General features: G+C 38.5%; 2 protein-coding genes across 2 annotated transcripts in view; both read left to right on the forward strand.

The window, feature by feature from the left end:
* Positions 1-8,483, forward strand: part of rb1 (retinoblastoma 1) — a 32,265-nt gene extending 23,782 nt beyond the window's left edge. Inside the window, exons 18-27 of the mRNA XM_047378652.1 lie at positions 12-127; positions 333-490; positions 1,538-1,683; positions 1,800-1,904; positions 2,004-2,117; positions 2,224-2,372; positions 2,461-2,491; positions 5,910-6,052; positions 6,346-6,392; positions 6,508-8,483. Coding sequence (XP_047234608.1) covers positions 12-127; positions 333-490; positions 1,538-1,683; positions 1,800-1,904; positions 2,004-2,117; positions 2,224-2,372; positions 2,461-2,491; positions 5,910-6,052; positions 6,346-6,392; positions 6,508-6,578 — 1,080 coding nt within the window. The 3' untranslated portion in view covers positions 6,579-8,483. The remainder of the gene's footprint in view (positions 1-11; positions 128-332; positions 491-1,537; positions 1,684-1,799; positions 1,905-2,003; positions 2,118-2,223; positions 2,373-2,460; positions 2,492-5,909; positions 6,053-6,345; positions 6,393-6,507) is intronic.
* Positions 8,484-10,392: 1,909 nt separating this feature from the next.
* LOC124876644 (short transient receptor potential channel 2-like) lies at positions 10,393-20,802 on the forward strand. The gene is made up of 13 exons (XM_047379583.1): positions 10,393-10,531; positions 10,767-11,459; positions 12,370-12,570; positions 12,653-12,817; positions 12,915-13,089; positions 13,174-13,374; positions 14,469-14,631; positions 14,730-14,822; positions 15,039-15,231; positions 15,317-15,444; positions 15,523-15,595; positions 15,687-15,801; positions 18,757-20,802. Exons 1-13 carry the CDS (start codon positions 10,517-10,519, stop codon positions 19,620-19,622), a joined length of 3,081 nt encoding a protein of 1,026 aa, XP_047235539.1. The 5' UTR covers positions 10,393-10,516; the 3' UTR covers positions 19,623-20,802.
* Positions 20,803-22,563: the final 1,761 nt, after the last annotated feature.

A 22,563-nucleotide genomic window follows, 5' to 3' on the forward strand; every position in this document is an offset into this window, starting at 1 on the left:
TGTCTTTGCAGGACTCCCCGCTGTTTGAGCTCCTGAAACAGGAGCATGCGAATGCAGCACCAGAGCCGGCGGAGACACCAGCCAGTCTCAACCAGCCACTGCAGCATAACCACACCGCTGCTGACCTGTAAGTTATCACACTACCAAACTGATGTTCAGTTCTTAATAAACAGAAACTAAATCTCTGTTTTATTACCTAAAACCATTTTTTTAACTATTGTGAAACTGAAATGAGTCATGAATCTCAAAAAGAGAATTCTGAGTCATTATGATTCCAATAAATCATAGCTTTCAGTTTTTTATCCCACTGCTTCCTGTGTTGCGTGTTACAGATATCTCTCACCAATGCGCCCAGGCCTGCGGGGACTGCCTCCTCATTCCCCGGCCACGCCCCCCCAGCCACCCGCTGCCTCCCAGTCCACCTCCCAGGCTCCCTGCCAAGTTCCAAGGCTGCCAAAATCTAACTCTCTCAGTCTTTTCTATAAAAAATGTAAGATGTATTTGTTGATATTCTTCATATTCATATTATAAAGGTGACTGTGGCAAATTTTAACATCTCACAGATACCAGTGAAGTTTGTATAGCCTCCAAAATCAATTTTTTGTTTTTAGAAAAGGTGTTTTTTCAAAGTTCATCCAGTAAAACCGACTTGTTACTGTTACTGCCATGAAAATGGGAACAAAACTATCTAAAAATACAATTTGACCTTATGTTGCAATTGTAGCTGCAGCTCTTTTAGGGTATGTCTCGTAGCCCATCTAGAGACAAAAGGTTTTGCTCATGCTTTTTGCAAAATATCTCCATCTCTGTCAGATTGGATGACGAACTTCTGTGAAAGCCAATTTTGAAGTCTTGCCACAAATTCTCCATTGAATGTAGGTCTGGACCTTAGATGGGCCATTTTAACACATGAATATGCTTTGATCTAAACCATTGTAGCTCTGGCTGTATGTTTAGGGTTGTTGTCCTGCTGGTAGATGAGCCTCCACCCATCTTCCCGCCAAGTCTGACCAGCTTCTCAGTCCCTCTTGAAATACAGCATCGCCACAGCATGATGATGCCACCACCGTGTTTCACTGTAGAGATGGAGTGTTCGGGGCGATGTCTGTTGTTTATCCTCCTCATACAGTGGTCTGCATGCAGACCAAAAGTCTACATGCATAAAAGTTTTTGTCTCATCTCAATAAAGCACCTTCGTTTACATGTCTCCTACATGGTTATTTGAAAACTGCATGCTAGACGTCTTTGAAATTTCTTGCCTAAATGGCCTGCTTAGTGCTCTATTTATGCTGAGATTGCAATTCATTTTATTTTGAGGTGTTAAGTTAAAAAGGACTGATCACAAATGTATGGCACACTTTTCACATTTTTATTTGTAGAGATTTTCAAAACAAACAATAATTCTAATTCAAAGTTATTTATTACTTCATGTTGGTCTTTAAGAGGAATCTCGTTTGGAATGTGACTTAATGTGAAAGGTTTGAGGGAGAGAAATGTGTTCGCTTAACACCACCGCCTGTTGCTTTTATCTTTGCAGTGTACCGCCTGGCCTATACAAGGCTAAAGACACTCTGCTCCTACCTGTTGTCCTCTAACCCTGAACTTGAGCCCATAATATGGACCCTGTTTCAGTACACCCTGCAGCACGAGTATGAGCTGATGAGAGACCGCCACCTGGACCAGGTACCTAAGCTGTTAAACGTTCCCTAGGTTCTGTCTCATAACTACCTTAGATTTCTCACTTTATTTACTTTTATCTTTCTCCGACGTCCTCTTTTCATATGTTTTTTCCTTGCTAGCTGATGATGTCGGCCATGTACGCCATCTGCAAAGTGAAGAGCGTGGATCTGCGCTTCAAGTCCATCGTCTCGTCGTACAAGAACTTGCCCAACACCAACCAGGAGGTGACACAGCCTGAGACAAATTCCACATCGCTGATGCAAACTGGTTTAAAGTTAAAATAACAGCACATTAAACCCTGAACTTTGCTCTGAATTCTGCAGACCTTTAAGAACGTGCTGATCACTGAAGGACACTATGACTCCATCATTGTCTTCTACAACCAAGTATTCATGCAGAAGTTAAAAACAAATATCCTGCAGCATGCGTCCACCAGGGTGAAACATCTGAACTCACAATTGCAGCGAAGTTTTTATACAAATATTTTTGGCAAACCAAGTTCTCATTAAATGTTTTTTCTGCTGATTTCTGTTTATTTTTTAGCCGCCTCCCCTCTCTCCTATCCCTCAAATACCTCGCAGCCCATACAAGTTCCCCAACTCTCCTCTGCGTGTGCCTGGGAGCAACAACGTCTACATCTCGCCTATGAAAAGCTCCCGCATGTCCCCGGGCATCATGACTCCTCGCTCCAGGTCAGTCCTGCCTGTTCTTGGCTAATTTAAAATAAAACACGCTAAATACATGCATTGTTTTATGCATTTCTGTATTTTGCCTTTACAGAATGCTGGTGTCCATTGGTGAATCATTTGGGGTAAGCGGTTTTCAGACGTTGTCATCCTATTTAGCGTTTGGCAGTGTTGTACAGTGCCTTGCAAAATTATTCATACCCCTTTAACTTCTTTGAATTTTGCCTCACTAAAAACACAAACTTGAACATATTTAGGATTGCTTGTGATAGATTAACACGAAGTAGTGCAAAGTGAAGTGAAATGAAAATGATACATGGTTTTAAAAACTTTAATAAATGAAAAACTAAAAGATATGAAGTACATATGTATTCCGCCCTTACACCCGACAGTGCTGCTGTTATCGTATATACCTCATTTACGTCACACGTTAACCACTGCAGTTCCCTTTTTTCGGTCCTCTGGAGAAGTCATCCACAAACTTCAGTTAGTCCAGAACTACAGCAAGTCACCTCCCCCTCATTAATCATGTGGAGACATTTTTGTAGCAGAACTTTGCAGCAATTCCTTATCCACAGCATGCATATGGCTACAATACACTCTTCATAACTGGATTTTGTTTGACAAAACTAGAATTAGATAATCAGTATATGACTTTTACATATTATATTTTTTACATTGTTCTTATGTGACCTTGTTTTATTGTACGGGGACACTGAATGTTCTGAAAGGCACCTATAAATAAAAATTATTTTTGTTACTATTAGCGCTAAAATAAAATGTAACAATCAGCCTTTAGAAGTCACGTATATGAAGTACAGTATTCAGGTAGTGACAAACCATGTACACAACACAGCAGTTATCTGGAAGAAGACACTCTGGTCAGATCGGATCCCATATTGGAAGATTTTGGACTATCACTGCACATCATCCCAGATAAATAATTCCCATGGTGAAACATAGTCTTTAGTTTCTTCCAGTGACAGGAAAGTTGTTCAGAGTTGATAAGAGGCTGAATACAAAGCAGGAAAGGAAGAAAACCTCTTAGAAGCTGCAGAACATTTAAGACTCAAGTTGAGGTTCATCCTCCAGCAGGACAGCGGACCTTAACATACAGCCATGGAATGGTTTTGGTTAAATCACATATATGTGTTGCAATCACCCACTCAAAGATTTAAAGACTTGAAAGTTGATGTTTAAACGCTTTCCACCCAGTCTGACTGAACTTTAGGTGTTTTGTGAAGAATGACAGTCAGACATTTCAGTCTGCAGATCTGAAAAGATGGTGGTGATGTGCTTGCAGCTGTAAGAGCAGCGGAAGTGGATTCTACACTGGGGAATAAATCTAAATGAATGGTACACTTTGCAGATTTTTATCTGTGAAAAAGTTTGAAATCCATGTGTCTTTTTATTTGAAAATTATGCACTACTTTGTGTTGCCCTCTAAGATGAAATCCCAATAAAATACATTGACGTTTGTGATTTTAATGTGACAAAATGTGAAAGATTTCAAGGGATATGTTGAGCTTTTGCAAGGCACTGCATTATTCACTGTAGGGTGTCAAGATTAGGAGTTAGGATTATTAGTTTTACATTTCAAACTGTTTTCCTCTTTCAATCCCATTAAAGTGCCTGTCACATTGAATTTTCATGATAAATCAATTTTTTCCAATCAATCCAACATTCATGGAAAGGAAACAGTGATAAAATCAATATTTGTTTCTTCATGCCACTGAAATGAACAGTTTTTGTGATATATGGTCATAAATTTCAGTAAAAAGACATGTCCAGACGACTCCTTTGCGCTCTTTTATGATGTCAAAGGGGAACCCCTGCATGTAAACTGACTGCTGCTACAATGGCAGCAACACAGAGAGCAGCCAAGAATCTGATCTTTCTTTAGATATATTTCAGTCACTATCAAAGAGAAACACAGCAGAGTCAAGAGAAGAAAGTCAGCTGTCATCAGATGGCAGAGCACAAGTGCTGTGGCGTGCGGACGGCCATCTAATTGGACCATAGTCTTTTTTTGACGGATGTCGGAGCACGGCCGAAGTCAATCTGCATGAATCATGCCACACCACCAGGAAACAGAAGAAGCACAACTTTAGGATTTTAAAAATATTTCAGTAAAGACAGACTAGATCTCGCTACATCAATAAATACACACATATATTTATATATACACATATATATATTAGCGGTTGTTAACATTAGAACAATTAGATCAGTTACTGGGTTAACTAAGGAATTATAAACCAAGCAATCAAACATTAATTGCACCAAATTGTCTGCACTCAGTTTACCCATCCATTGTAGAACAAAACACATGAAAATATCTGGATGCATAAAACGAAAAATAAAGTTTAACTGGTTTAACTTCCACACAATGAGTTGTTTTGGACTTGCTGCCGCATTTATCACTGGATTTTATTGCGCGATCTGCGTATGGTTTTTGGAGGTCCTCCGGGCTTCGCTATAGACCGGACTGGACCAGATACAGTGTAAATCCAGGGTTACAGTAAATATGGCGCTGAATGAAACAACCAGAGATGAAGTGAGCAGCATGAAGCAGACATAAGGGATGATTCAAGATCTGAAGACACTACCTGGTGGGTCATTTTTTAAACTTTATATCAGAATCTTTAGAGAAACATTTATTAAAAATATTGTATGCAAATGTAATTTATCTTATTTAAAAATAAAAAAAATTTTTATTAACAATAACTGCCAATATCTAAATTTACTTTTGTGACAAGAAGGTGTTCTTACCTGCTGAGTCTTGATCCGTTTAGTAGCAGCAACAACAACCGTTTCTTTGGCGATCTTTTTCCATCAGATGCTCTGATGCTCTCCTTCGTCTGTCAGACATCCCGACCTCTGACATAATTTCTCTTGTGAATTCAGAGGTTTCTTGTTTGAAACAGTTTGCCGAAAAGTCCTCCGATCACAACTGGTTGTGCTTGGTGGGACCAGACCATCTGTCCCTCGTCAGTTTTCCAGCTCTGATCCTCTTTGCTGCAGGAAAGTAGTGCAGACCAACAGCTGCTGTTGTAGTATTGATGCCACCACCAGCAATGCACCATATTAATGCTGTTTTTAGCTTAACTTGGCTTCTACCGGAACCATTTATCATTGACGCTCACACAATGAATGACCAGAGACTTCCCCTTTGACTTGCAAAATTTACCATCGAAATATGCTTATTTTGTGTCACAGTTGTCCTTTATTGTGTCTTTAATCTTAATATCATGTCAGTTACTGCTCAATTCCTTCAATATATGGATGTTTTTTTTCAATTGCTGCAATTCTGAGAAAAGTGTGTCACAAGCACTTTAAATCATTAATTAATGGACATAAGAGCATTTAATGATATTTGTGTTTGTGAGGTTCTGAGTGTATGCAGTAATGGAGCCATTTTCAAAAATACAGTTTAAATTTGTCACAATAAACACCTGAAAATATCACCCATCCCGAATCTTGATGACAGCTGTGCAATATTTTGCGTTTTTCTCCTTCATTTTGTCTTTTCCACACTTGCAGCTGGGCAATCGCTTCCAGAAGATCAACCAGATGGTCAACAGCAGCGAACGCTCCCACAAGAGGACGATGGATCCAGGCTCCACTCTAAAGCCTCTGAAGAGGCTGCGGTTTGACATGGACGGGCAGGATGAAGCTGATGGCAGGTTGGTCTCAAAAGCTTTCAGCAGGTGCTTATGTTAATGCCTCCTGCTGTACTAATAAAGGATAATAAGCTAAATATATTATTATACACTTGGCCTCATAAATCTGGTCACTTAAATATGAAAAAGATGTTTTTTCTATGTTTTTTCACAGTTAAATTATTTTTGTTGAGCATGAACGACAATTTCTATCATTTGTTTGGCAAATGAATTATATAACAATTAAAACTTCCCCAAAGGGTCAAGTTTGTCACAGTCTTCACAGTTCATTTCAGTTTGCTTATCTTTTCATGCAGCAAACCTGGAGGAGATTCAACCCTGATACAGAAACTTACAGAGATGAGTGAGTGAAAGCAGCTGCCGGTTTCCATTTCTGTTTTTTATTTTTAAATTTTGCAATTCATCGTAGCCCTTTGGTGGGTTTTGTTTGTTCATGAAGTGTAATTGTTCTTCCTCAGGCTCCACTTGGAGTCGCATGCAGGAGCAGAAGATGAAGGAGGACCCCGAAATGGGGGACGGGTCACAGTAAAGCCCACCAGACTGACCTGCACTGTTTGTCGCATTGTGAACACTACTGTTAGTTCACACATAAAGTTGAACACAACATTTCTCTGTACATTTAATGTGTTTTAGTTTGTATTTAACTTGGCTCTGTAACCTAAGAATGCAAAAGAGTTTCTTCGCTTTTGTGTTTAGGCTTTGACTGATTTTACTACACAAATTTTATTGTTGTTCTTTGGAATCTGATATTTTCAAAGAACATTTATTTGGTTTTAGGAGTGTTATTAGTTGTTTGTTGTTGAGGAAGTCATTGTTTCCCCCCTCTTGAATCTTCAGTATATTGACACAATATGCCGGTTTTCTTATATTTCAAAAGCAGTGATCATGATGTGACATTTCTAGTGTTAAATCATGGTTATCCTCCACAAAACACGAGTAAATGTTTTAATTTTACTTTTCAATGCAATTGAAATCTTAAACTGGGAAAACTATACCGTGGTTTTTTTTTTCATATGGGCAATATGGTTCACTGGCCAGGGTGGTATTTTGTCAGGGAGCTGCATAAACACCCAGAAATAAAAAATAAAAAAATGTTAAAAAATTATACGTGTCAGTTTCGCACCAAACAAGTTTTCTAGTGTTATTTTGTGCCACCAATGTTGGTATATACTTCAAGACTCTTGTTCTGTGCTTAATGAAGTGCTTTTTACTGTTATTAAGGAACCTAGATAGCATTTGATAATCTCAAGGTCAAAACCTGAAACGTTTAGATTGTTAAAACTTGAACTCTGGACAATGATTCTTAAAACACAGTTTGATATTAAAACACAGTTTGATATTAAAACAAAGTTTGATATTAAAACACAGTTTGATATTAAAACACAGTTTGATATTAAAACAGTTTGATTCATGAAATCCAAATGTAATTCATAGGATGCAGAAATAGGAGCTTACCTCTGATTTTACACAACAGGCCGTCAAGCATGATGAACAGACACAAAGGACACAGCAAATCTTTCTATGTGGTGTAAAATGTAGTTTTCCAATGATTATTGTGTTTCATTGTAAAAAAATAACCTTAAATGCAAGCACATCCAAATGGGTTTAAGCTAAAGTATCGTTTTGTTCTTTATACTTGTTGTAATTTTTGGAAATAGAGGTAATAGATATAGAGAATGGGAGAAATACATAACTGATCATGTGTAGAAAGAGCATAGAGCAGTTATGGAAAGATAAATGTGTTTATAGTCTAATCAATTTAATACATTTCAGCAAACAGGGAAAAATGTAGGAGAACTTTATTCCAGCTCTGAGTTAATCTGTTTTTCATTTGTTGAAAGCTGTTTTTTTTCCTGCTGTGCTGCAGTTGGTTAAACTGATTTATGGAAAGAAGATTGCTCAGCTGATAAGATTTGATTTTGGGTTTGCGTTTTTCTTGAATACACAAATGTTTTAAATTTTAACGGCTTTTTATTTTCTGTTGACAATGTACTTTATTTCAAAGCATTTTTTAAGTCTATTTAACTGAAACAATGAAGTTCTTTTCTTTTGAAAACAAAAGATAGTAAATGCATGTTCACCCAGATCCATATTTTGCATGATTAGATGATGCAATGATGTTTCGGTCATGTCAGATTAAACCTCCTAGGAACAACCTGGGGACACTTTTAACCTTTTAGAGTATTCCTTTAAAATAAGTTTCATTTATTTACACATTAGTACATTTCCTCACTTTGTTTAACCCTAAGTTATTCTACATTTAAACCACCAACTTGTGAGAAAATCAGAAAATTAGGAGCTCATTCTGCTACAAGAGTACCTTCTCACCCTCTGCTGTATAAAGTTATATTTGCATGTGGCAGCAGGCCATCAGGCTTCTGTTTCAGATAAGATTGTAATGTCGTTAGCTGAACAATAAACCCCCTTATTCTTATGTCACAGTATTTTGATACGAAATTATCATTTAAAACTAGTGTGGAAAAACCTCTCTTAACTGAGTATTATTTAAACCCTTATCAATGCTACAATAATTTTTTTATTATCATTATTATTACATTACAACCACAAACCTCTGGTTATTTCATTGGGATTTCGCTTGATAGACTAATGCAAATTAGTGGTTAAAGTGAAATAATTTTTCTAATAGAAATCTGAAAAGTGTGGCTTGCTTTTGTATTTAGCGCTCCCGAGTCAGTACTATATAGAATCCTCTGCAGTTACAGCTGTTGGTGTTTAGGGGTCTGTTGTCTCTACTAATTTTGTAAATCAATAAACTGACATTTTTGCCTTCCCAGTCAGATGAAAAGCTTCTGTGACCACAGTTTTCAAGTCTTGCCACAGATTCTCAATTAGATTTAGGACTTGACTTTGCCAGGGTTACTCTGGCTGAATTAAACTTACTGTTCTGCTGGAAGGTGAACCATCACTTCCAGTCTTAAGTCTTTTGCAGTCTCTAACAAGCTTCCTTCAGTGATTGCCCTTAATTTAGCATTATCCTTCCTCCCATCAACTTCGATCAGCAGTGGTGCAGAACAGCAATCCCACAACATGAAGCTGCTACCACCACTTTTCTTAGTGGGGATGGTGTGTTCAGGCTTATATGCATTGTTAATTTTCAGCTACACACAGCATGTTGCCTGTAGGTCAGAAAGTTCAGTTTTGTTTCTCTCTTCCACATGTTTGCTGTATCCCGTCCATGGCTTGTGGCAAATGTTGAACAAGTTTTGTGATTACTTTCTTTCATATTAGTTGTCCTGACAGCAGATTCTCCACCCGAGCTGTGGATCTTGACAGCTTCTCCAAAGCTAACTTGTCCCTTCTGGATGCCCCTCTGTTAAAGGCTCTCTTTGCAGAGCTTGGCAGTTTAAGAGGACCATCATGACTTGTTTCTTGTCTTTCGAACAATCGAGTGTCAGATGTTCACAGGTTGGTATATTGTTGTATAACCTTACCTTGCTCCAAAGCTCTCCACAACCGCATCCCTGACCTGTCTACCCTGTTTCTTGGTTATGGTTTGGCTCGTTTTAAACTAACTTTAGAGGCCTTTACAGAAGAGCTGTGTTACACAGAAAGCAGAGTAGACAAAGGAGGACTCTGTTTGCTTATAGGTGACTTCTGAGGGCAGTTGGTGATGCTGGATTTTATTCTTGGGTATCGGAGTAAAGGGGGCTGAATACATCACCTAAATTAATAAATACATTAAAGTTTGTTAATACTGTGAACAAACTGTGTCAAAGGGTTCTGAATAGTTTTGCAGGGATTGTATTAAAACTTCAACTTTACCACACCTGGAAATCAGCATGGTGTCAGAAGGTTGTTAAGAAATCTACAAGCTGACCAACTATAAATGATTGAAACCTATAAAGAGTGAGCAAAAACATTCAGTTCACATAATATGCCAAAATTAAATGTGTGAAGTAATGTTTATGCAGGTAAGAGAAAATTTAAAGTTGCCAAAAATGGACCTTTCATAAAGAGAAGTGTTGAGAAATCAGTCAAATTAATTAGTGATCTTTAACTATGAGATGCTTGTTTATTCAAGCTGCTCGGAGCTCCTTGCTGCTCCTCTGGGGAGCAACAATGACAGCTGCAATAATTGTCCTGTGGCACTGTTACTAATGGGGAGACTGGGGATAATTCCTGTTTGAAACAGTTTGCTTTTAGCCCAGCCATGCATGAAACACTTTAACCAGGTTACATTTTAATTGGTCCTGGCCCTGGGGACATTGAATTTTGTTATTGAGTTTATGGAAGATGATGAATCCATCTAGTCAGGCGGTAGCACATGATCCCCACTGTGCTCAGTTCTCTGATTGAAAGTGGACGTACAAATCTATCGGTATCTTTCACCTCCATCTCTGAAGCTCAAAATAGTTGGTGGAAATCTACTTCATGTCTCCTAAGACTCTGATCAGGCTTTTGCTCTAGGATTGCAGCGCTAAAAGGTGTATTGGTCTGTCGTCAGGAATGGAAAACCTCACGGTAAGTCCTTTTATTTTCATGTTCTTCACAGAATGGGCCATCACAAGGATATTAGGGTAGATTTAAACTTTTTTGTGCTCCAAATATCATTTTTTTTGTTTTTAAGAAGCCTTCTTTAGTCAATTGTTTCTTTATCAAGACTGATGAGAACATTTTGTTTGAGTTGAAGGATATCTTGGCTGTTAAATTAATCTTATTTGTGGCCAGATGATAACTTTACTGCCTTGTTCCACAGCCAGAGCAATGGCGGGAGATTATGAACAAGAAGTTGCGCTTCCCTCCGGAGCTCCTCAACACCATTCAGGAGGGGAAAATAGAGCTACTGTGTGGACTGCTGAGGACTGGGGATGGCATCATTCGCCAGCTGGATGAATCAGAGGACCGCCAGTGGAGGGAGGCTCTCAATCTCTCCATCCGCTTGGGCAATGAGGATGCCATGGATGCCCTCCTGCAGGGGGTGAAGTTTGACTTCCGGCAGATTCACGAGGCTCTGCTGGTGGCTGTGGACACAAACCAGCCCAAGGTGGTGAAACGCCTCTTGGACCGCCTGGACCAGGAGAAAGGCAACAAGATGGACGTACGATCTTTCTCTCAAGCCATCTTTGACCGGTCCATTGACAACTCACAGTTTGCCCCAGGTGTGACACCTCTGACACTTGCTTGTCAGAAAGATCTCTATGAGATCGTCACCATGCTCACTCAGAAAGGCCATGTCATACCATGGCCTCATAAGATCTCCTGTGCCTGTCTGGAGTGTCGCAACGGTCGTCAGTACGACCTGCTGAAGTTCTCCTTGTCTCGCATCAACACCTACCGTGGCATCGCCAGCCGTGCCTACTTGTCCGTCACATCCAGTGATGCCATGCTCACTGCCTTCAGTCTCAGCAAAGAGCTCCGCAAGCTGTCCCAAAAAGAGCCAGAATTTAAGGTGCTCCCTTCTTCTTCTTTTGGTTTGTCAAAGTTAAATGCTTCAGATCAGACAAATATAACCCAAATACAAAAGCACTTTGTACAATTGAGGATTTTGTTACGTGGAAAAAGCAATCCAAATCAATGTTGCTCTATATGAAAATGTCACTGCCTCTTAAAATGGTTGGTTAAAGCAACACTGGCGGCAACTCGCAATATATTTTTGAGATTGCTGTGACAGAATGTTGTCCTGCCTGATTTTGGCATGTTAAATGTCATGCCATAACATTTTCATTGGATTTAAGTCTAGACTTTCACTAAGTCACCCGAAGTCACCGCTTTTTGGAGCCATTCAAAGATGGACTTGTGGGTGCGCATTGGATCATTGCCCTGCTGCATAGCCAAATTGGGCTTTTGCCATCACAAGCTTGATGCGCTCTTGGAGTTACCTTGGTTGGTATGGTTTTGTGATCACCTCCAGACAGATTGCTTTTTCTCATTTCTTAAATTTCTTCAGATCAGGACATCATGTCATTAGCCTCATAGCATATCGCCTTTGCTGCCTTTTAAGGTCTTTTAGCCTATAGTTTCTATTCAGTTGGTTTCTAGGTTCAACATGTCTTGCAGTAATCAGGCCTGGGTTTGGCTAGTGGAATTGAACACAGCTCCAAAAACAGAAGGTTAATCACAGCTATTTCAGAAAGGTTTGTTTGGACAGCTTTTCACTGTAACATATAAATAACCATTTGAAAACTGCTTTTTGGATTTATTAATGTTATGTTTGTCTCACAAAATGTTTTTGATGTTCTGAAAATGTAAGTGTGACAAGAAAGCAGAACACAAGAAATTTGCTAGGGGCAGATACTTTTTTTCATAGCACTGTTTGTCTCTGTTTAACTGGAACTACTACTACTGTGTTTCTCCTGCAGCCTCAGTACCTGGGCCTGGAGCAACTCTGTCAGGAGTTTGCCGTTGAGTTACTGGGAATGTGCCGCAACCAGAGCGAGGTCACCACAATCCTGAACAGCTGTGGAGATGAGAGCCAGGATGCTTTGGATGAGCAGGCCTTCGAGGAGGGAATACCCAACCTTTCACGTCTAAGGCTCGCTGTCAACTACAACCAGAAGCAGGTGGGTAGACTGAGACAATTAGCTTGATATGGAAAAACCCCTGGTTGACTTAATAACCTTATTCTCTCTTTGTGTTTGTTAGTTTGTGGCCCATCCGATTTGTCAGCAAGTCCTTTCCTCCATCTGGTGTGGAAACCTAGCAGGGTGGAGAGGCAGCCGGACAGCCTGGAAGCTCTTAGTCTCTGTCGGGATCTTTCTTACCATGCCCTTTCTTTGCCTCGTTTACTGGATAGCCCCAAAGTCAAAGGTTGGATGAAAATTGCTGCATGTGCAGAGTTTCAAGACTAGAAGCGATAAATGTTAAGGCGTGGTTTACGCTTGACAGTCCTCTCGTTTCTCTCCAGTCGGGAAAAATCCTTAAAATCCCTGTGATCAAGTTTCTCCTTCATTCTGCATCCTACCTGTGGTTTCTCATCGCATTACTTGGAGAATCCATAACCATGGAGATTGATCGTGATAAATTTGCACACCGTCAGCAGAACATTCTGCTCACTTCATTCCACATGGTGTGGGTGGTTGGTAAGTCCAGTCTTCGAATTTAAAACTTGTACAAACAACTCCAGCCTGAGTAGAATATAAAGTGGGTTAATTTCTTTCATGTAGGATTCTTCTGGTACGAGTGTAAGGAAGTCTGGATTGAGGGGCTACGAAGCTACTTCCTGGACTGGTGGAACTGCTTGGACATGATAGTGTTGAGCATGTACTTGGCATCTTTTGCTCTGCGTGTGCTCATCATGCTCAAAGGTCACTTCCTATGCCATGATCAGAGCGGCAGTGACGAGTGCATCTACTTTACTCAGACTGGTGAGAAAATATTCAGCTACAGCGCTTTTGCAAAATATGTAGATCTTTTTCACATTTTCAAACGTTGCAACAAATCTCATTGTATTTTATTGGAATTTTATGTGATGCACCAAACTAAATTGTGAAGGGGAAAAAAAGAATGCATATTTGTTTTACAAATGGAAATTTAAAAAAGTGTTCCCCATGAGTAGATACTGTGTAGAACCACTTTTTGCTGCAATTAAAGCTGCAAGTCTTTTGGGTTGTGTCTCTGCCAGCTTTGCAGATGTAGAGAGTGAATGTTTTGTTCATTCTTATTTACAAAATAGATAAAAGATATTAACATCAATTTCTAAGTCTTTTCTTTTTCTTAGTTGTACTTTATTCTGGACTTTGACTGTTCCATTTTAACACATGAATATGCTGTGATCTAAACCATACAACCATTGTGTCTATATGTTTTGGGTCGTTGTTCTTCTCGAAGGTGAATCTCTGCCCCAGTCTCAAGTCTTTCCTCTTGCATTTTCTAACAGGATTGTACTATTTTTTAGCTCTGACTGACTTTCATGTCCTTGCTTGTAAAAAAACCCAAAAACAAAAAAAAATCCATCCCCACAGCATGATGCTACCACCACCATTTTCCACCATAGGGGATGGTGTGTCAGCTATAGATTGCTTTTCACATGTAGACCAAAGAGTTCAGTTTTAGTCTCATCTGACCAGAGTACCTTCTTCCACATGTTGCTGTTTCACTACATGGCTTATGGCAAACTGTAAACAAGATTTATCCCACTGCAAAATGCTGCCACTGTCATGTTTTATGTTTAGCAGATAATTTGTTTAGTTAATAGAAAGAAGGAAGGCCTTAAATAAAGGATAACACCAGGCTTTCACAGAACAACTTTATCTTACATTAAATTTGTACAAGTGGACTGTGTTAAATAATTGGGTGACTTCTGAAGGGAAAATGTAATCCACTGGATTCTAATTATTATTTAATGGCTGATAAAGACAATTCAATACAAATTGTGGAGGGTCACATGAAATCTTAATTACAAGCATTAAAAAGTACAGTTGTAACATGACAACGTTAACCCTTTGTTTTTATGTTTAAGTCCGTGACAGCTGGCATCAGGAGGACCCTCAGCTCATCTCCGAGGTGCTGTTTGCAGTAACCAGCATGCTGAGCTTCACCCGTCTGGCCTACATCCTGCCGGCCCACGAGTCCCTGGGAACGCTGCAGATCTCCATAGGGAAGATGATTGACGACATGATGAGGTAACTGCATTGCTGCATCTGCATTTTCATACAGCTTAAGGAGGAATTCAGAGCACACAGCAAAGCAGACAAAATGAGCAGGTTTTGTTCTTTCACAGGTTCATGTTTATACTGATGATCATCGGGACGGCCTTCCTCTGTGGCATCAACAATGTCTATGTTCCATATGTCATGTCTCCACATCTTGGCAGGTGAGAACATGGGCTGTTCAGGTTGCAAAGTACAGTAGTTCTAGAGAAGTACTGGAATGAAGTGATAATATGAGCACAATAGTAAGAAGCTGGTTTGAAATGTATGCATTGTATCTGCTCTAGTTTTCTTGCAAACATTCTCGAAGCAGTGATGTTTTAATGAAAATCTGTATGAAAACTGTCTCATTTCAATTACATTTAACGACTTTCCTGCAGGTTTAATGAGACCTTCAACTTCTTATTTTGGACTATGTTTGGCATGGCCAGCCAAGACTACGTGGACCTGCCGCAGTTTGTATTGGCAGAGTTTGTAGGAAGGATCTTGTACGGCATCTTCACCCTAATCATTGTCATTGTCCTCCTCAACATGCTCATTGCCATGATTACTAACTCCTTTCAGAAAATTGAGGTACAGAGTAACGGGTCTTATGTGTACTTGTTTTGTAGAAGACAGAGCTCGGTGATGCGACCTGACCTCCTTAATGTCTTTTTAGGATGATGCAGATGTGGAGTGGAAATTTGCTCGGTCTAAGCTGTACCTGAGTTACTTCAGAGAGGGCCTCACCATGCCTGTGCCTTTCAACATCATCCCTTCGCCCAAAGCTGGGTTTTACATCCTGAGGTAAATTCAGATCTTCCACAAAACTTTGAAGTTTTGTTTAGTTTTTTTTAATCCTATTGTTCTGCAATTGTGTTCAAGGGGTTTTTTCAAATTTCTGTGCTGTTGTTGCAACTTCAACTCAGAGCAAAAATATCCTGCTATAGCCTCTATGGTAAGTGTGTGTTCAGTGCTGCAACTCTTTGCTAATCAATTTCAGTGTTGCTTTAAGAATGCTTTAGAATAAATGTATTCTTTGAAAAAAGTCCAGCGATAAGGGATCAGAGGAAGGCCTGCCTTACCGACAGCAGGTGATCAGAGCGCTGGTGCAGCGTTACATTGAGTCAGCTCGCAGGGAGTTTGAAGAGACCAAGAGGAAAGGTAACTGACTTGTAGTATAGGTTTTTATATTATGTTCTGTAAGAAATGTCATAAAAACAGCATTAAACCGTATGAAAAGTAACATACGACACAATCTGCAATTTGTGCATAAATATTTTTTTAAAAATTGTGATTTCAAGTCAGATTTTATTTCAAGTTTCCATTTCTCCCCATGCAAACATATTGTTATTGTTGTCCTTCCCATTTTATGCCAATTAATATTTTTTGTTGGCTAACTTAACACATTTGTTTGGGTTATGACTCCTTGATAACTTGCATCTTCTGATGGGTTTAAATAGAGAGGACACCTTGCTAACGTGAAGTCTTAGAGACACTAACAAAATAAAAATAAGCTGTTTTGCAATAAATTGTCATGGTACAATAATTTGTTTTGACATAAGTCCCTGATAGTGGCATCAATAAAAAAAAAAAAGAAACCTTTAGATTAAAACATAAAAAATCAGAGACATGTAAAAATTAAAGGAAAGAAAATCAAAACAAAGGAGACAAAACAGAATATATAACAAAGAATGATGAAAACAATCAAGACGTAAAAGGCAGATATTAGCATTTTTAAATATTTTAGTTTTCAGTTGAGTTTGGGATTGTAGTCCATTATGGTTCTATTCATTTCCATGCTCAAAGCCAAGAAACAGGGAAAAAATATTAAAAAAGAAACAAAGTACAAGGCAGCAGAGAAACAAACCAGCAGCCTAACCAAGGATCTGCAGCAAACAGTCTATCTATGATTTGCCACAATCGTTAATTATGTGTCAAAAAAACAAAAAAACCAATAAAAAACCAAGATTCTGCCAGGATTCTGGGAAATCTAGTTTCTGATCTACTTCTGACCAGCATTGTTTCCAGGCCCGCTGCTCCCATTTCTCCCAACAGTTTTGTCAGGAGAATACTCTGTAAACGCAGCTTAGTTTTCTCACCACATGTTGTTCGGATAGAAAAAAAGGCTGCTTAAGTTAATGCTACACATGTGGTGGGAGAAGAAGAAAATGCTAATGACTAATCAGACAGAAGTTGCAGTCAAACATAATTGCGTTTTCTGATAGTTGTGGTCTATGTTTCCAGGTGACATCCATTTGATAGTACATTTGTGTTTTGCAGAGGCAATGCTCTTTTTGTGTCAAAAATTTGTGTTTTTTAAATTTCCTTTTTGCTTTGAAAAACTGCAAAAAGGCCGAGTGTGATTATAAGTTTTCCTGACTTTAAAAGAGTTCTTTAAGTACTGCTGAGATTGTTCAAGTAAAAAGAGACGAGGGCTCTATATGGGAACAATAGTAAGACTGATGGGGGACAAACTGAGTTAGGAATCCCAATTTTATGTTATGGTCCAATAGAATATTTTTATTAGAAATATTTTTAGCTCAGATTAAGATAAGTCCTACTGGCTATAGTTTTTAATTAATTAATAATCGATTTAGGAGATTAGGAGATTAGCAGCTCAAAAACGGTTCAAATAAGTTTCTCTTTTGACACTCCAACATAGCGGTCAGACTAAAAATGACTGTTAAAATTTATTTCGCAAAATGTATTTCGTAACAAGGCAGACAGTTCCCTTCTCCTTTAGCCTGCTGGGAGCATTGCCCCTGTTCTAAAAATAATTTCAGTTAATCAAACCATCAAATAGTTTTGCACTTTAGCACAGTTCAGTGCAGCCCATTTTTAACCCTGAGAACAAGGAACTTATTTAAAATGAATGTAAGAATTTGACCATGCATTTGTGAATGCTCTGAAAACCATGTCCACTAACAAGGAGGTTATTCTGAGCCCATGCCATGAATTTAACTCGGGGAAAATGTCCGGTTCTAATGCTGTGCCATTTGAGGGCCCGAAGAACACAACATCAGTTTTCTGCTTTATCTTGTGTGTAGAAATTAATTTGGATTCACAGAATCTTCCAAGATGTTATTATCGAAGAAATCCACCAGTTTTGTGCAGTTTCGTAACTGGATATTTTTTTGTTTTTATTTGTCCGCATGATGTCTTATAAAAGGTTGAGATGTCCCGCCTGAGCCTCCTTCGACTGTAAACAACTTATGTTCAAAACATTTTAAAACTTTGCTGACATTAGTTTTAAAATAAGGGATTTACACTCAGAAATGTTGTTTAAATGGCTTTAGACATGATCTTTTGGTTGTTTCAAGCAGCAGTGCACACGGTAAAGAAATGATAAAGTAGTTTAAACTCTAAAGCCTCCTCTGGAAATGTTTGTTCTTAAAACACGTAAAGCTTAAAGGGTACAGATAACTGGATAGGATCTTTGGCATTACGATACAAACTTGACTTAAATTCTTATATAAACATGAATTAAAGATGTATAGACAGTCTTGGAAGTACATTTCCCAGGTCTGCACTATGGAAAAATTTTTGATTTTCCAGACTTTTTTCCTGCTTTAAATTTCTAAAGGACACATATTAATAATACAAAACATGTTAGAATATTTTATTTTAAATTATATTTAAATGAGATGTTTTATTTTTGATTTGCTGCAATCCAATTTAATTTTTTTCTTTTTACTCATCAGCATTTTAGATTTTGACCAACCAACTGCAAAAAGGCCATTTTTGCTGCCTGTTCGACTATTTAATCTCTTTTAAAAAAACAGCTTTTATAAGAAAACAGAATGAAGGCACCAATGTCCTTATTTGCAGGTCCATTAGATTTGTGGAATCTACAAATGAGACCAGAATACTGTTCAAGCAGCTAAATGTTAATATTTTGAACTCAAGTGTTCAAAATGTTCTGAAAACTCAAGAAAAGATCTAGAAGATTGAGTGATGCTGATCACCAAAATCCTTGATTTATAATGATTACAGTGTAAAGTCTGTGTAATGAAATAAAATATCCCAAGTGTTAGCCTTTCACACTAAGGAGGGGTTTAAACTAAATTTAATTGTGTCATTTGCAAATGTGATCTGATTTGTGTTTTCCCGTCTCAGATATTGGTAACCGAATCACAGAGCTGAACAAAGCCGTCTCCAGGATGCACATTGAAATGAAAGGGATCCAGCAGCTTCTGATGACTGATGGACATGCTGCAAATGATACACTGACCCAGGGTGGTTACTCTATGCTTGGGAAGTACTTCATTGGTGCCAAGAATAACTTCAGAGGTTTTAACAGCAGGCAAGATGACAAAAACACATCCCTTAACGTGACAGTTCACCACAAAGAGGAAGGGGCGGATGAAAGGAAGGCCGATTCAGAGGTGCAGCAGGATGCAGATGCGGATCAGGTGGATGAAAGTGAAGAAGAATTGAATAAGGTGACTGAATGTGAAGTGGTGAAAATGGAAGAGGGAAGAGCGAATGCAGAGCTGGGGAATGGAAAAGAAACTGAGGAAAGCGAGCATGTAGAAATAAGCAAAGATGATAAAGTAAGAGAGAAGGTCACAGAAGGGACAAGTTTCATTAGCACAGAGGAGATGGTGAATGTTGAGAGTACACAGGGCAAGGAGGATAAAAGGAAAGGAGAGATTAACCCACAGGTGACAGAAGAACTCACAGAGATAAGGCCTGAACACCCTGAGAGCACCAATACTAACAGTGAAACAACAGATGCAAAGAAAATGATAAACAAGTTCAATAACATGGAGCTGAAAGAAAGAACAGAGGAGGCAGGATGGATGAAGGGAAAAAAGTCTGAAAGGAATGGTGTGGAAAGATCTCATGTAACCAAGGGGGACGAGAAAAACGGAAACAAGAAAGTGATTCAGTCTCCAACAGGGAGCAGCGGCTCAAATGACACCGGCTTTGGTTCACAGGAGGGGGAAGGCTCGATTGACGGCATACCAGTAAAGCCTTAACCACAGAGGCTGTTGGCCATGATTGGTCTTCATGTCTGATAAGGTGGGGAACCCGGACATTTGAGAAGTTTGAAAAGATAAAGGCTCAGTAAATAAATGTCACATTAGATACAGATATTTTCAGCTATGAGTGCACATTGCCTACGTACATGTAGCCTATTGCATAAAGAAATAACCTGAGATGCAGCTAAACAAAGCCCAAAACCCGTCACACTGAGCTCAGAAAAAAACAACTAGAGTAATAAGGGCAACATCTAGAGGAGAGTGCAGCATTCCAAAATGTAAGACATCTTTTGCTAAATCTGCCTTCTCTGTTGTTGCCATGAGTCAGTGGAATACATTACCAACTGAGATTATAACATGTACAAGTTTCTCAATGTTTCCACATTTGACAAAGAAATGGCTTTTATCCAAGCAGGTCTGCACTCATTAGTGATGAATGTGTGTAAATGAAAGTATAATTGGTTCTTTTGGAAAGTATGTGAGAGTGCAAAAGTGTATGTGTGTATGAACAAATAGGTATGTTTATTGTATAGGTGCAGGATGTGATAGAGAAATGATAAATCCCTGGAAGTCTTTAATAACTGGTGTAACTGAGTGGCGAGGTCTGTTACGATTGTGTTGTATGATTAACATCAACCTGTCAAGGGACTACAGGTGGGAATTAGCATTTTTTGCTATAACCTGGCACCATGCAAATTTCCTATTTTTAGGTCAGTGTATTGTTGTGCACTGTCCCTGTACAAATAAAAAAAACAATCGATCAATATTTTTTATTCTAAAATTCCCTTCAGAGCTAACATTATACATTCTGGACAGGAAAATTGTGACTACAGTAACCCAGAATTTCGAAATGGCTCTTCTTTCTTTACTATTTCATAATATCCTCACCACTGTCCATGAGCTTCAGCATCTTCGCCACTCAGGAAATAAACCTGCTATGGGCATTAAAGGAAGATAAAATCCATTCTACTGGCCGAATATGTTACACATATGCAGAACATGAATGCATGACACTTGCATCCAGGTACTTATCTAATGTTAAGATGATGACTGCAATTCGCTATATTGTTCAGCTCTTATTTTTTATACATTTAAGGTTAGATTTAGACTACTGTACAAGTTGGTGAAGACCACATCATCAATAAATGAAAACCATATAACTGTGACAAGGTGTAGTTTCTATTTATTACAACTGTTTCTAATAAACATTGGATGATTGTTTTTTTTCTTACATAGGATCTATGTTGCATTTGTACTTTAAACTCAGATTTTTCAAGTTCTTAGTCAGAAGCAGAACAGCCCGGAGATCAATATCCAATATGGCTGCCATATTTAGCAAATCCCACCAGTTTTCCAGTTTGCAGCTCGGAACGTGCTCAGCGTGGGCCTGAGTTAAACTTCTGAGGTGAGACGTTTAAATTTTGACCCATAAAAATGAAGAAAAATGCAACAAAATATTTCAGGATTTGATTTTCAGGAAAAATAATTGAAATGATGTCTACACTAGATGGACAGAATGGATTTTTTGTTGTGGTAATATATTTTCTCATTTAGTTTTGAACCAACTATCTCGTTAAAATGTTCTTTGATGACAAATAGCTTGTCTATACTGAAGTCTGTGTACCTGGAGAATTGATAGTAACAACAATTTTTTTTTTTTTTTTTGTCATCATAGTTGCAAGATCATTAAAGATTTAAATATAATTGGTCCAGTTTTTAACTTCAAAACAAACGTATTTGAAATTACGTTTGTTTCTATGCCGCTTGTTGTGGTGAAATGCATGAGTTACCTGGGTTCACAGATGAATGTTTCTTCAGTGTTTTTCCATTAAGCAGCTTATCTGTAGTTAATGCAACAATGTGAAAGATGCAGGTCCCTGCTTGTTTAGCACCATCTGCCCCCCTGAGGCATGCACCAACACACCAAGTCATTAGTTTCTCACCTGCTGCATCACCGGTCCCAGGGCACATTACATACTCCTCCAATGGAAAAACACCATGCCTTATTCCCTTATATTTAGCGTTGCATAAGGTGCGTGTTCTGCCTGGATCTGGTTTGTTTCATGTCAGCTTCGGTTTAGTCAATACAGACTAACTCAAAACGTTTTTAACAAAGTAATTTGTGTGTTTGTCATCGTCTGATCAGTAGAAATCCTGCTGTAGAGCAGCTGTTTACAAATCTGAGCAGAGATGGAGGAAAATGTGCTTTCTCTGCTGCTAATCTCCAAAACAAGGTAGAAAATGTTCAAAGTACTCATTCCCCACTTGTTTTCATGATCGTTTTCAATTTAGTAAGATTTGAAAAGTGGTTCTTCTGTAATAAATAAAATCCAATAAAAACCCAAACCAATAAGAAAGTAAAAAACCTACTAGACATTTATTGGTGTCCCTGGTATGGATGTAAAAAGTCTCAAAAATAATTGATCTGGTGTTGCTGTAGAAAAATGTCACACTGAAAATGTGCTGCGGGACTTTGGAGATTCCTTTTTGTCTTTACCTCCATCACCATCCTAATTGATGTGCTGCGTGGCAGCCTTGTTTGCCAAATTTCCAGCTGTTTTAATTATGGCTTTGACGTGGGTACGTTCTGTTTAGTAGCTATTTTCTTCAACCCATTTCCTGAGTTACGATCATGCCACATCTGCCTTACTGGAGTAGCATTTTCTTTTCTTTCCCATTTTGAAGAGTGGCAAGAAAACAGGATCACTTATTAAAAGTTACTACACACTGAGTTCAACCTAACGAAAAGTAGAATTTAAAAATTGCTTACGTTATTTTAAAGGAATTACCAGTTGTTCCATTAATTATGACACTAACAATAAAACATCTACCTTTAAGGTTTTTCCCATAGAAATCTTACTCAAACTAAGAGTTTTCTGTTCTTTTCAATGTGAGATTATGCCACTGCAATAAAGTATGAATTAATCTCTAAACACAT

The sequence above is a fragment of the Girardinichthys multiradiatus genome, chromosome 11 (genome assembly GCF_021462225.1).
Source record: "Girardinichthys multiradiatus isolate DD_20200921_A chromosome 11, DD_fGirMul_XY1, whole genome shotgun sequence".
In the NCBI taxonomy this organism is placed as follows: domain Eukaryota; kingdom Metazoa; phylum Chordata; class Actinopteri; order Cyprinodontiformes; family Goodeidae; genus Girardinichthys; species Girardinichthys multiradiatus.

Excerpts from the sequence above, each read along its gene's own strand:
- LOC124876644 (XM_047379583.1), top strand. Across the intron at positions 14,823-15,038 it reads ATGTCTCCACATCTTGGCAG|GTTTAATGAGACCTTCAACT; the intron begins GTGAGAACATGG and ends ACTTTCCTGCAG. Across the intron at positions 15,232-15,316 it reads ACTCCTTTCAGAAAATTGAG|GATGATGCAGATGTGGAGTG; the intron begins GTACAGAGTAAC and ends ATGTCTTTTTAG.